General features: G+C 38.0%; 1 protein-coding gene across 1 annotated transcript in view; it reads left to right on the top strand.

Moving 5' to 3' along the window:
* Positions 1-328: 328 nt before the first annotated feature.
* Positions 329-14260, top strand: part of CCDC192 (coiled-coil domain containing 192) — a 200929-nt gene continuing 186997 nt past the window's right edge. Inside the window, exons 1-2 of the mRNA XM_003920637.2 lie at positions 329-444; positions 4248-4303. Of these exons, the coding sequence (XP_003920686.1) occupies positions 329-444; positions 4248-4303 (172 nt within the window). The remainder of the gene's footprint in view (positions 445-4247; positions 4304-14260) is intronic.

Below are 14260 nucleotides of genomic sequence, written 5' to 3'. Positions count from 1 at the left end.
CAATGCGTTTCTGGGTGTGCACTCCTCTCAGACAGCAGTGTGGCTGTTTCCTTAGCATTGGTTCTGGATGTCAACATGCCTGGGTTTGAGCACAAAACCAGTTTCTGTTCTGCTTTGAATGAGTTTTCCAGAAATGATGGCTATGTAGTGATTCTTCACCTATTCTCATGCCTGGATCTGATTTGTGAGATGTTTTGAGGGATTACTGCGGCTTTATAACCGAGATTTATTTCTTTGGGAAGTTAACTGTCTTTTCCACAGCCATCGTGGTAGCCTAGCAACAAGGGACAGCAGAGCAGTAGCAGGGATTCTAAAACTCTAAGGAATGATGCCTGTTGACGTCTCTCCCAGGGACAGGGGATCGCAGTGGGCCTGGCTTGAGATGGGACAATGCAATAGCAAGATATCTGTGTTCTCAGAATCTGACACCCCAGAGAGAAGCAGGTAAGTTCCCAAATCCTCTCATCCCAAAATAATTCATGGGAATTTCTATATAAAGTAGCTTTTACTCAGTACTTCAGAGAAAATCTTTCTTTAAAGTCTGGGGAATAACAACAGATTTTATTCCTTTCCTGGAGAGTGACCCCCTTTCTTTGAAAGCTGCTGTCTTCCCAGGTCATAGAGCATGGCCTAACACACAGTAGGGGTTCAATAAATATTTGTTGAACAAGCAAAATGTCCCTTACTTGGTCTTCTCAGAAATCACACACTCACTCACCCCAGCCATTTTACTGATGTGGGAATGGCGAGGTTAAGAAGCCAGCCTTCTTTCAGTTGAAATGAAATGTCATCTTCACCACTTTCTTCCCAAGAGATGCACACAGAGAAAGCTGGGTCATTCCTCCTCTGCATGTTCCCCACACAGAAACCTAAATCAACACTGGCTGGAAGTATGGAAGTACAGTTCCCCTCTCTAATTGATTTGCATTTAATTAGTAGAGATTTTACATGTTGACACCGTACTCAGTTCCCTTTCAAATGTGGAAATATCTTCCATTTAAAATTTTGTTTTAAATCTTGAGTGAGAGGTGATCACATCTCTGTAGCAGGAGCTACATCCTATAAGGCCCTATCCTTATGGGATGTTCACTTGCAACCATGGTTCTGCTTTGTTAAGTTTTTGTTTGTTTGTTCGTTTTTGAGACGGAGTCTCGCTCTGTCGCCCAGGCTGGAGTGCAATAGCCTGATCTCAGCTCACTGCAACCTCCACCTCCCGGGTTTTAAAACTTAACAAAGCAGGGTGGGCCTGTGATGAACAACTTTCAAATGAATAGCCCAGTGTACAGTCAACAGAAAAAACAAGTGAAAAGCAGGACTTTGCTCTCACTGTAAATTATTTTGAGTGTTTTTTACTCCTGGTGCATGGAGCCGAATGTTCTGTGCAGATAGAAAGCTGGGCTTTTGAGGCAGGAGACAGGGGAGTGTCGTGCTATTCCTGTTAATCTTTAGGTAACTTCAGTTCAGCTTCTTCACTTCGAAGCAGGAACTGGTCCCATGTGTCTTGTTTGCCTTTCCTTCTTCTTTCCCTTCTACTTTCCTCTTCTCATGCCCTTGAGACAGACCTTCTCCACAGTTTACATGAACTTAATGGGAACTTACTCCTACATTGTCCTTAAGTAAGGGAGAGTTAGGCCCTGGATCCAATTAGTCTAAGGAACAAACAGAATTTTCCCAGGAAATCCTCTCCTATAAAAATTAAGTGCTCAATAGCTGTATTTCCTAGCCAATTTTAGTAAAATCATTTATTCACCCAGACTAATTGGTGACTAATTAGTCCTCCAATTTGACATAAAAAGCATGAAGTAAAAAGTTTAGAAAGCAGATAGAAAGGAATTTCATTTAAAGGAAGGAAATTTCAATGTTCTTATAACACACTGAGAAAAAGCTATGTAAGATTGATATGCCCCTGCTAACGGAAATTTAAAGAAGTTTTTCCAGATTTCCAATGAACCCTGAAGTAAGAAAACATTGCAATAAAAACAAGCTTCATAAACACATTGGTTAATTATATTTTTTTTATCTGAAGGCTAATAGGCTTTCTAAAGCTTTTTTCCCCCTTAATTATTGTACAACATGACTTCTCCTGTGTATGCTAGGTTACCATGGTTACTCTGAGGCCATGACTCATGATCTTTAAATATAATTGTCAGGCAGCCAAAGCTCTCATTTTTAAATCAGCAGTTTTGTGTCAGGCATTATTTTTTAAGTAGTCTCAAACTGTACTTTCTGTGGTGCATTTGTCACATCTGATTATGCACATAAGGGTATTGCACTCACATATTTTGTTTTGCTCTGTTTCATTCAGTGACTGAATATGGCTTTCTTGCCTAGCATAAAAAATAAAGCACAGTCCTTGTCCTCTATGAGGGTGTTACTGAGAAAATGTAAAACGCAGGTACACACATCATTACATACATCATGAACCGTAAATAGGGCTATAAGAGGTGTGATGTCTGAAACCTGCTTGTGGAGTCCAGAGGCAAGAAACATTTCTGACCAGTAGGGTCTGAGGGCCTTCAGGGAGATGCAGCATGTGAGTTATGGTGTGCAGAAATGGTAAGATTTCAACAAATAGAAAAGAGAGTGTGAGTGTTTTGGCTGGAGGAGACAACTGAGAAAAGGCTTAGCATGCACTCTGGAGTCATAGGCAGTACAGCTGAGGGAAAACATCCATTTTGTGAGTTTGACTCATAGAAGATGAAATTAGTTAGAAGGCTCTCAGTTTATTAAGATCCTTTAAAGCCATTTGTTGGTTTGTCCAGCAACCGCAGTGACCTGGGGTTTGTTTTCCATTTCATGATAAAGAGGTATTGTCAAGTAGAAAGTACCAAAATACCGTTTTTCTGCTGATTTGGGTGTCGTGCGAGAAAAGCAATTATATCTCTCAGAGCCCCAGTGTCTCCTTCCACTAAGTGAGAACTTAATTAATTTTGTTCAGTAGTCACTGATTACTTTGTGAACATTTTTAAATGGTTTCAATGTTTTAAAACAGTGAGTAAAAGAGAGAAATGTTCATGGAAATATGGAAGTAAAACAATATATTCATGAGGAAGATAGTGGGACAGAAAATAATGAAAGTACCTTGGGATTTAAAAGTAAGGCTTTGTTGATTGGCAAGAACAGAAATACATTAAATATATGAGGTTTATTAGATAATTCATTTAACAAATATTTGTTGACCATCCTACCCTTTAAGATGCTGAGAGTAGAGTAGCAAAAACAACAGAAAAAATTTTCTATCTCCAAGGAGGTTACATTTTCAGTTGGGAGATGACACAAAAAATATAATAAATAAGAAAACTCGATAGTATGTTAGAATGTGATAATTATCGCAGAGAAAACAGTAGGGTGATGAGGTGAGCAGTTAAATTTTAAATGAGATACATATGGTAGGTCCCACTGAGCTGATGACATCTGAGCAAAGACAAGAAGGAAGGAAGAGTAAGCCAAGTGGATAGACTTAGAGAAAGCGTTCTGGGACCCTGGGATGTTCTGGGAACTGAGTGAAGAAAGTATTTCAGAGAGTGATGAGTGATGTTAAAACCTGTTAAGGTGAGTTGTGAAAAATAATCACTGGGTGTAAGAATGCAGAGATCTTTGGTGAATTTGACAAGTGCAGTTTCTGTTGAGTGGTACTAGTTAAGAGTAAGCCAATTGCAGTGGCTTTAGCAAAAAAATTAAAAATAAAAATAAAAGAGAAGGAATTGGAGACCGTGAGAATATAGTTTTGCTGTAACCTGAATTGCAAAAGACGTCAGTGTAATCAAGTGGATACTAAAGCGGTAAGGCTCAAGGCATGATAAATAACAACATGTTTATAAGTTAATGGAAATGATCCAGGAGATAGAGAGAGGAAAGAGAGGGAGAGAGAACCGTGCAGGAGACAATGATTTCCTCACGTCTGCTGACTCTTAGGAGGTTATGCTTTCCTTTCTCCACTTTTTTTTTTTTAGTTGAATTACAAGATTTTGCAGGTTTTCAGAACAGATTGTACTGTTCAGACTACTTATTCTCCAGAGAACCTTTAAAGGCTATTTTATCTTCTGCGAGTAAAGTTTACATTCCATTATTTTTATTTCCTTTAGAAATGTCCAGAAATTGACATTTGGAGGAAATACTTTAGAAAATTTATTTTAAATGTTACAGTGTGATGATCTATTCAACGTAGGTAGGGGGGAGGAGGGTGGTGTGCGCACATGCATGCCTGAAATAAAATTTTAGAATTCTAAACTTTTACTTTATTTCAGCATGACGTCTGGAAGTTTAGTCAGATACACAAGAAAACAAAATATTGGTAAGAAATGTAGTTTGTATGAATTCTTTGTTTTAAAAAATCATTATTGGTAATGAAACTGACTTCTTTAATTAATATTGAGGTTTTCTTGATATTGTTTAGTTTTCACATTTTCCTAGTAAAGATTTTAGAAATAAAACATAGAAATCTGTTTTCTAAAAAGAAGACTGATGTAAAGTGGGGTGGAGTGGTAACTATGGGATTTTACTGAGGCTTTGGAAAAGTTACATATGATATAGCCTGGCCTTTCTCATTTTGACATGTGCTCCTACAATACTGTAGACATCCTGGGCTATTTTTTAAAGTGTCAGCTTGTATATGAGGAAACCCTGGAATTCACACATGAATGATATACATCAGTTACAACACATTATTTGGTTTAGCTAGACTTGGGTTTAAATCACAGTTTATTCCATATATATCTCGTTTTATTCCATATATATCTCGTTTTATTCTCTTTCAAGTTAGCTCATGACATGTCTACCTCTGACCCTTGAAGGCTTCTTACACTGTGAGCTCCATTATGTCCTGGGAAAGCTGGGTCCTTTCTACCTGAGCAACATTGAGTCCCTCCCTAGGCTCAGGTGAAACTGTGGGTTGCTGAGAGGTGCTGGAGCTGAGTGATGGGTACACAGAAGGTCATTATACCAGTTCTCTACTTTTATGTAAGTTTGAGGGTTTGTCTTTAAAAAGAAAAAATTAGCTATTTATATTTTCCCCAATCTCCTCTGATTCAGGTTGAAGATCTTCTGGACTCCACCAGAGACATTTCTGGAAAAATCTTTTCAGCTCTAATGTAGAGGCATTGTAGTATGGAGAAAAATTACAGGACTAGGAATCAAAAGACTTGGAATGAGGCCAAAATTTGCCATCTCTAAGCTGTTTGATGATAGCCAAGTCATTTGAACTCTCGAACTCATTTTTCATCTCTAAAATGAAGATAATGCGGCTTAACTAGTCCACTTCAAATAAGATTTTGGGGATGTGAAAATGATTAAGTACCTGAAAGTGTGCAGGAGCATGGTTATTCAGAATTGATAGCATTCCATTGGCCTTCCCTGTGGGCCAGGGGACTTTGTTCTTTAATTTCTCTATTTCTTTCTGGATTCAACAGTTCTGTTCTACCACTCCCTTCCAATCCTAGCATTACCAGCTTTATTAGTTCATTTTCACACTGCTATAAAGAAATACCTGAGACTGGGTAATTTATAAAGAAAAGAGATTTAATAGGCTCGTGGTTCTGCAGGCAGTACAGAAAGCATAGTGGCTTCTGCTTCTTGGGAGGCCTCAGGAAGCTTCTAATTATGGCAAAAGGCAAAAAGTTAGCCAGGCATCTAACACAGTAGGAGCAGGAGCAACAGAGAGAGAGGGCCAATGCTACACACTTTTTAGCAACCAGATCTCTTGAGAACTCACTCACCATCATGAGAACAGCACCAAGGCACCAAGATGATGGTGCTAAATCATTCATGGAAAACTTCCTCCATGATTCAATCATCTTACACCAGGCCTCCAACATTGGGCGTGATAATTCAACATGAGATTTGGTTGGAGACACAGATCCAAATCCCATCACTAGCTAAGAATAATTGATTCACTTATGAGGTATATATCTGGAACCTCACTTGTGTGCAATTATTTTTGTTCATAAAATGTTAACATCTCACATCTCAGTGTAGTTCATTTCACTTCGTCCTAGACAAACTGGACATAGCTGTCAAATTTATAGTTTTCAGAAAGAGAATTTCTATTGAAGAAATATTAGCCAAAGGCAATCAAATTAGTTTGGTTTCAATTAAAAATGTATTATCTAACTCTAATGATAATTTAATCTTACGTTGCTTTTTTTAAAGCTAAGAAAACCTAGTAATGAAGTTTTACTTCATTTAATGGAGCTGTTAATGATTCTGTTGCTTAAAGAGTGTCTCTCACTGGTCCACATGAAAATAATTTTTCTCTGGTTAGTCGGGACCCTTGAATTTGGAACATGGGAGTCTTCAGGGCTCCAATCTCTACTTAACTGCCCTGTCCTTCAGGGATGCTAATCAACCAGCACCCTAAAGGTAACCCTCTCATGGGCAGTATCTACACTGAAAAGGACAAGATGCCAATTACCCACCACGTTTAGGATTTCTGCCCAGGGCTCCAATTAGCTACCTGGAGTTCAGAATTGATCCCCTTCCAATTTTCATTTGACAAGGTTGGGAGCCCTGGGGCTTGAAGGAATTGGTTCTGCTTCAGTTTCTGATTTATATATACATATACATATATATATATATATATATATATATATATATATATATATATTTCTAAAGAAATACATTTAGCTAGAAGACTTTGGGATTAGAGAACTCAAGGTGGTGGGGATATCCATGATTACTGCTGCCTTCTTCCACAGCACAGTCCCTTTTAAGTCAGGGAACTCATAGAGCATAGAACTCAGCAGAATGGATTCTGCTGTGAACCATGAGGAAACAAATTGCAGGTGGATCTCAGTTGCCCCTTTTAAATAATTACTTTTAGTTTTGGTGGAGAAGACAGAGATGAGAAAGTCTTTTCAATTCTTTGAAGATTTCTTGACTACCAAGCAGAATTAACCACGCTCTCTCTGCCTTTGTGTCATGGTGGTTCTTTATTTGCCTTTACTGCAGTATTCTCTGAATCTACTTTGACTTGTGGACTTCCTTAGTAAACTGTGCATTCCTAAAGAAAGGACTGGATTTTATTAATCTCTGGAACAAAATTTCAGACATCAAAATGGCTCTCAACTGATATCAGTTGAAATAAAACAAACAGACTGAGCTCCAGGAATAGTAGCATGTGGTTAAAATTCCCTGTCCCTCTGAATCCATAGAGCAGCACATGAGGGTGACGTCTGGCATCATCATTGTTATATTGATCATTTTCTTCCTATTATTATTATTACCAATTTAGAAATTAAGAAATTGAGATTCAGGGAGTTTCAAGGAGCTCCAGATGTTAAGTGATGAAAGAATATGTGCTTACTTTAAAACAGGAACCTTATGGGGTAATCCAGTAAGAGTTCATTTAAATCCACTCTCAGGTTTCAGGTAGTCCCCATTAATCTAACCCTACCTATTCCTTGGGCCTTCTGGAGAATTAGAATGTTATTTAAATGATTGCTTTTGTTGTATTTTAACATCTTCTGACAGAATAGCTAAATTCTTAATATTTTATTTACCTTAATAGTTTATTTTTCCTTCAGAAAACCATTCAAGGTGGGAAGCAGGGGGTCTCTAGGGAACTCTCTTTACCTGAGAATGCATTTCTGTAATCTGACCAACAACGGTGTCATTGTGAAGGCTTTATTCCGAAGTTATGCATATAGCTTCTGTATTCCTTCATCAGCCAAAGAAGTCACATGGTCCCAAAAACTTCAGGCCTGCAAAAGTAAAATCATGTTATGCATTTGGGAAAAGTTTTAGAACTATCTTGTGGCCAGAAAGTTATAGCAATATAAAACCAGACTGTTAGAAGAAAAAAGGAAAACAATTGAACCTAAGAAGGAAATACTATAGATAGATACAAAATAAAGAAAAGCATTATCTCCAAAAGTTCTCATTTTAATAATAAGTGCTATTTAACTTGAGAGCAGAGGCCATAAAAAAGATCTTAGTGATTTAAAATGAGATTTGCCAAAGATCTGGGAAGTGTCCTTTAGAAAATGATCCTTCACAAACAACTGGGCAAGACGACCTATTTCATTTTTAATTTATATGATAGTGCAAAGGTAAAAGAAACAAAAGGTCTTGTCTTCATGAAAATGTGTTCTTTTAATTTTTTAAAATGTCAACAGGCAAAGAAATTTAGAAAACATGTGGCACTGAAACAGATTGTTTACAGACAGAATGTTTTTCAGAATTTCCCCAAGAGGCACCAGTGGTGCAAAGAACCTCTATAAATGGAAGCATTTGAGTGTCTCCAAATTTGTTTCATCAGATACCGATGACATTTTTCTCCATTTGGCTCCTTCAAATGGCAAAAAGTTCCTAACAACTGGCGTAATTTGAGGAAAGCATACTAATTTGTGCTGTGTAGTGCTGGCACATTTTATCTCTATGAGAGTGGTAATGTTGAGGAGTTTGTATATATAGAAAGAAGGGAATTTGGTAATGTGAAAAGAGGAGAGAAATATATATCCTTAGAGTTTAGGGGTTACTCTGCACTAACATTTTGAATAAAATCAAATTTTATATGCAACTTGCTCATCCTCTGGAAACTGAATATTTAAATCAGGAAAGACTGGGTAAGGGGAAACATGTTTTGGGAATCACCTTGTTTAAAATCTTTTAAAATTTTTAATTGTTGTGGGTACACAGTAGGTGTATATACTTATGGGGTATATGAGATGAAATGTTTTGATACAGGTGTAAATATATCATAATAACAACAGGATAAATGTGTATCCATTGCCTCAAGCTTTTATACTTTCTTTTGTTACAAACAGTCCAATTATACTCTTTTAGTTATTTTTAAAGGTACAGTAAGTTATTGTTGACTGTAGTCACCCTATTATGCTATCAAATATTAGATCTTATTCATTTTCTCTAATTTTGTACTCATTAACCATCCTCACTTCTTCGAATACACCTCTTCCAGACTCTGTTAGCCATCCTTCTACTTTTTATCTCCATGGATTTGATTTTTTTAATTTTTAGCTCCCCAAAATGCGTGAGAATGTGCAAAGTTTGTCCTTCTGTGACAGGTTTATTTCACTTAATGTAAGTTCTCCAATTTCATCCATATTGCTGAAAATGACAAGATCTCATTCTTTTTCATGGCTGACTAGTACTCCATTGGGTATATGTACCACATTTTCTTTATCTATTCATCTGTTGATGGACACTTAGATTGTTTCCAAATCTTTTTTTTTTTTGGCGTTTTTTTTTTTTTTTTTTTTTTTTGAGCCAGAGTCTCACTCTGTTGCCAGGCTGGAGTGCAGTGGTGACATCTTGGCTCACTGCAACCTCTGTATCCTAGGTTTAAGCAATTCTCCTCCCTCAGCCTCCCAGTAGCTGGGATTACAGGCACGCACCACCACACCCAGCTAGTTTTTGTATTTTCAGTAGAGACAGGGTTTCACCATGTTGGCCAGGATGGTCTTGATCTCCTGACCTCATGATCCACCCACCTCAGCCTGCAAAAGTGCTGAGATTACAGGCGTGAGCCACCGCGTTCAGCCGGATTGCTTCCAAGTCTTGGCTATTGTGAATAGTGCTGCAATAAACATGGGAGTGCAGGTATCTCTTCAATATACTGATTTTCTTTCTTTTTGATATATACCAAGCAGTGGGATTGCTGAATCATGTGGTAGCTCTAATTTTAGTTTTTTAAATAAACCTCCTGTATTAGTCCATTCTCACATTACTATAGAGAACTACCTGAGACTGGGTAATTTATTAAGGCAAGAGGATCAATTGGCTCATGGTTCTGCAGGCTGTCCAGGAAGCATGGCTGGGAGGCCTCAGGAAACTTACAATCACAGTGGAAGTTGAAGAGGAGGGAGGAACATCTTTCATGGTCAGCACAGGAGGAAGAGAGAGAGAGAGGGAGGTGCCACACTTTTAAACAACCAGATCTTGTGAGAACTTACTCACTATCATGAGAACAGCAAGGGACATGTCGACTCCCTGATCCAATAATCTACCATGAGACTCCTCCTCCAACATTGGGGATCACAATTCAACATGAGTTTAGAGCAAGGATACAAATTCAGACCATAGACCATATTATTCTCACTCCACCCCCCACCCCCCACCAAATCTCATGTCCTTCTCACATTGCAAAATACAATCAACCCTTCTCAACAGTCCCCCAAGTCTTAAATCATTTCAGCATTAACTCAAAAGTCTACAGTCCAAAGTATCATCTGAGACATGGTAAGTCCCTTTTGCCTATAAGCATGTAAAATCAAAACCAATTCATTACTTCCAAGATATCATGGGGGTACCGGCATTGGGTAAATACACCTATTCCAAAAGGGAAAAACCAGTCCAAACAAAGGAGCTACAGGCCCCATGCAAATCCAAAACTCAGCAGGGGAGTCATTAAGTCTTAAAGCTCTGAAACGATCTCCTTTGACTCCATGTTTCACATCTAGGCAATACTGATGAAATGGGTGGAATCCCAAGGCCTTGCGCAGCTCTGCCCCTGTTGTTCTGCAGGGTACAGCCCCCAAGGCTGCTTTCATGGGCTAGCATTGAGTGCCTGCAGCTTTTCAGGTGCACAGTGCAAGCTGTTGGTGGATCTACCATGCTGGGGTCTGGAGGATGGTGGCCCTCTTCTCACAGCTCCACTAGGCAATGCCCCAGTGGGGACTCTATGTGTAGGCTCCAACCCCATATTTCTCCTCCACACTGCCCTAGTAGGGGTTCTCCAAGAGGGCTTTGTCCCTGCAGCAGCCTTCTGCCTGGATATCCAGGCTTTTCCATACATTCTCTGAAATCTAGGCAGAGGTTCCCAAGCCTCAACTCTCACACTCTGCACCCACAGACTTAACACCACATGAAAGCCTCCAAGGCTTATAACTTGTACCCTCTGAAACAACAGGTTGAGCTGTATCTTGGGACCTTTAAGATAGACCTTAAGATGGCTGGACCTAGAGTGGCTATGATGCATGGTACCATGTCCTGAGGCTCTACAGAGCAGCAGGGCCTTGGGCCTGGCCACAAAACCATTCTTCCTTCCTTGGCCTCCAGACCTACAATGAGAGGGCTACCATGAAGTTCTCCGAAACGTCTTCAAGCTGTTGTTTTCTTCATTAACTTCGAAATCAACATTTTGCTTCTTTTTACATATGCAAATTTCTGCAGCTGGCTTGAATTCCTCCCCAGAAAATGGGTTTTTCTTTTCCACTACATGGCTGGGCTGCAAATTTTCCAAACTTTTACACTCTGCTTCCCTTTTAGATATAAGTTTCAGTTTCAGATCATTTATTTGCTCATACATATGACCATATGCTGTTAGAACCAGCCAGGGCATATCTTGAATGCTTTGCTGCTTAGAAATTTATTCTACTGGATACTGTAAATCATCTCTCTCATGTTCAATATTCTACATATCCCTAGAGCAGAGGCACAATGCCTCCAACCTTTTTACTAATGCATAATAAAAGTGACCTTTCTCCAGTTCCCAATAAGTTCCTCATCTTCATCTGAAACCACCTCAGCCCGGACTTCATTGCCTATATCACTATCAGCATTTTGCTCAAATCATTCAACAAGTCTCTAGGAGTTCCAAACTTTTCATCATCTTTCTGTCTTCTTCTGAGCCCTCCAAACTCTTCTAACCGTTGCCAATTCTGAGTCCCAAAACTGCTTCCACGTTTTCAGGTATCTTTATAGCAATGCCACACTCCCAGTATCAATATTCTATATTAGTCCATTCTCGCATTGCTATAAAGAATTACCTGAACTGAGTAATTTATAGATAAAAGAGGTTTGATTGGCTCATGATTCCACAAGCTGTACAGGAAGAATGGCTGTGGAGACTTCAGGAAACTTGCAATCATGGTACAAGGCAAAGGGGAAGGAGGCATGTCTCACATGGCTGAAGCAGGAGGAAAGAGAAAGAGGGTGGGAGGTGCCACACACTTTTAAACAACCAGATCTCATGAGGACTCTCTCACTACCATGAGAACAGCAAAGGGGAATTTACTTCAATGATCCAATCACCTCCCACCAGGCTCCTCTTCCAACATTGGGGATTACAATTCAACATGAGATTTGGATGGGGATACAAATTTAAACCATGTCACCTCCATTCTGTTCTTCATAGTAGCTGTACTAATTTACATTTCCACCAACAGTGTATGAGGGTTCCCTTTTCTCCACACCCCCTCCAGCATTTGTCATTGCCTGTCTTTTGGATAAAAGCCATTTTAACTGGGGTGAGATGATACCTTATATAGTTTTGATTTGAGTTTCTCTGATGATCAGTGATATCAGCACCTCTTCATATGCCTGTTTGTCATTCATATGTCTTCTTTTGAGGAATATCTTTTCAGATCTTTTGCCCATTTTTAATTAGAGTATTAGTTGTCTTTTTTTTACTATTGTTTGAGCTCCTTATGTATCCTGGCTATTAATCCCTTGTCAGAGGGGCAGTTTGCAAATATTTTCTCCAATTTTGGGTTGTTTCTTCACTTTGTTGACTATTTCTTTTGCTATACAAAAAGTTTTAAACTTGATGTGATTCCATTTGTCCATTTTTGCTTTGGTTTGCTGTGTGTATGGAGTACTACTCAAGAAATATTTTCCCAGAACTATGTCCTGGAGAGTTTCCCCAATATTTTCTTTTAGTAGTTTCATAGTTGAAGTCTTAGATTTAAGCATTTCATCCATTTTGATTTGATTTTTGTATATGGCAAAACATAGGGGTTTAGTTTCACTCTTATTCATATGGGTATCTAGTTTCCCCAGCACCATTTATTGAAGAGACTGTCCTTTCTCCAATGTATATTCTTGGCATCTTTGTCAAAAATGAGTTCACTGTAGATGTATGAATTTATTTCTGAGTTCTCTATTTTGTTCCATTGGTCTGTTTTCATCTTTGTGCCAGTATCATGTTGTTTTGGTTACTATAGCTCTATGGTATAATTTAAAGTCAGGTAACATGACATTTGTTTTGTTTTGTTTCTGTAAAGTTTTTTTCTTTTTGCTCAGGAAATCTTTGGCTATGCTGGGTCTTTTTGTGGTTCCATACAATTCTCAGAATTTTTTTAAAATTCTGTGAAGAATTTCATTGGTATTTTGGTAGAGATTGCATTGAACCTGTAAATTGCTTTGGGCAGCATGGACATTTTAATATTTATTCTTCCAGCCCATAAACATGGAATGCTTTTTTCATTTTTTTCATATCCTCTTCAATTTCTTGCATTAATGTTTTATAGTTTTTTGTTTTAAAAATCTTTCATTTATTTGGCTAAGTTTATTCCTGGGTATTTTATTTTATTTGTATCTCTTGTAAATGGGATTACTTTCTTGATTTCTTTTTTCAGGTTGTTTTCTCTTGGCATTTAAAAATGTTACTGATTTTTGTATGTTGATTTTGTATTCTACAACTTTACTAAATTTGTTAGTTATAATAGCTTTTTAAATGATGTCTTCAGATTTTTCTAAACATAAGATCATATTATCTGCAAACAAGAATAATTTGACTTCTTCCTTTCCAATTCAGATGCTCTCTATTTCATTCTCATCTCATTGCTCTAGGTCGGAGTTCTAGTACTAAGTTGAATAACAGTGGTGAAAGTGGAGAGACCATCAAAATTATTCACTCTAACTTTGAGAGCATACTTCAATTGCTATGATCTAAAGAAAATTACTTTTCAAAACTGTTTAAAATTTCCTTAAGAGAGGATATCCTTCCAAGGGGTTAGAACAGTTGCTCAATCTAGACTTTCCCTTTGGGAGACTTTCTCTGGATGCTTGGGGAAGTTGGCAGAGAGTGCAGGTGGCAGCAGGGTAATAAGGATGCCGGCTCTCAGGAAAATCTGACCTCTGGCTGCCCTCAGTCTCACCAGGCAGATTGGGTAACATCAGCTTAATTTATTTTGATAGTTTTGTTGAACTGAAATTTGCTGCTGGGAATAATAGCTCCAGGTCTTCATGTCAATAGCTGAACTGTTTATGTTAGATCAGGTATCAGAGTCCATTGGTTATTTTGAAATATGTTTAAATATTTCAATTAATGTGATATATTACCTGAACTTAGGTTCAGAGAAATAGAAGTTTTTTCTAAGTTTCATTAGAGCTTGCTTCTTCAAGAACTTGATTGTCTCCTTGAAGTTATGCATCAACATGCAAAGATGACAAGATAATTTGGATTCTGAAAATTCTGTATCTCCTAAGAAAAGTTATCACTTACTATTGTTTCAATCCATTTAAGAAGTATTTCCAAATACTCAAAATAAGTGATTGAAAAATATTTATAGTGTTTATTATA

Source organism: Saimiri boliviensis, chromosome 1 (genome assembly GCF_048565385.1).
Source record: "Saimiri boliviensis isolate mSaiBol1 chromosome 1, mSaiBol1.pri, whole genome shotgun sequence".
Classification (NCBI taxonomy): Eukaryota; Metazoa; Chordata; class Mammalia; order Primates; family Cebidae; genus Saimiri; species Saimiri boliviensis.
Note: the sequence above shows the minus strand (reverse complement) of the source record. Positions and strands in the feature narration are given on the sequence as shown.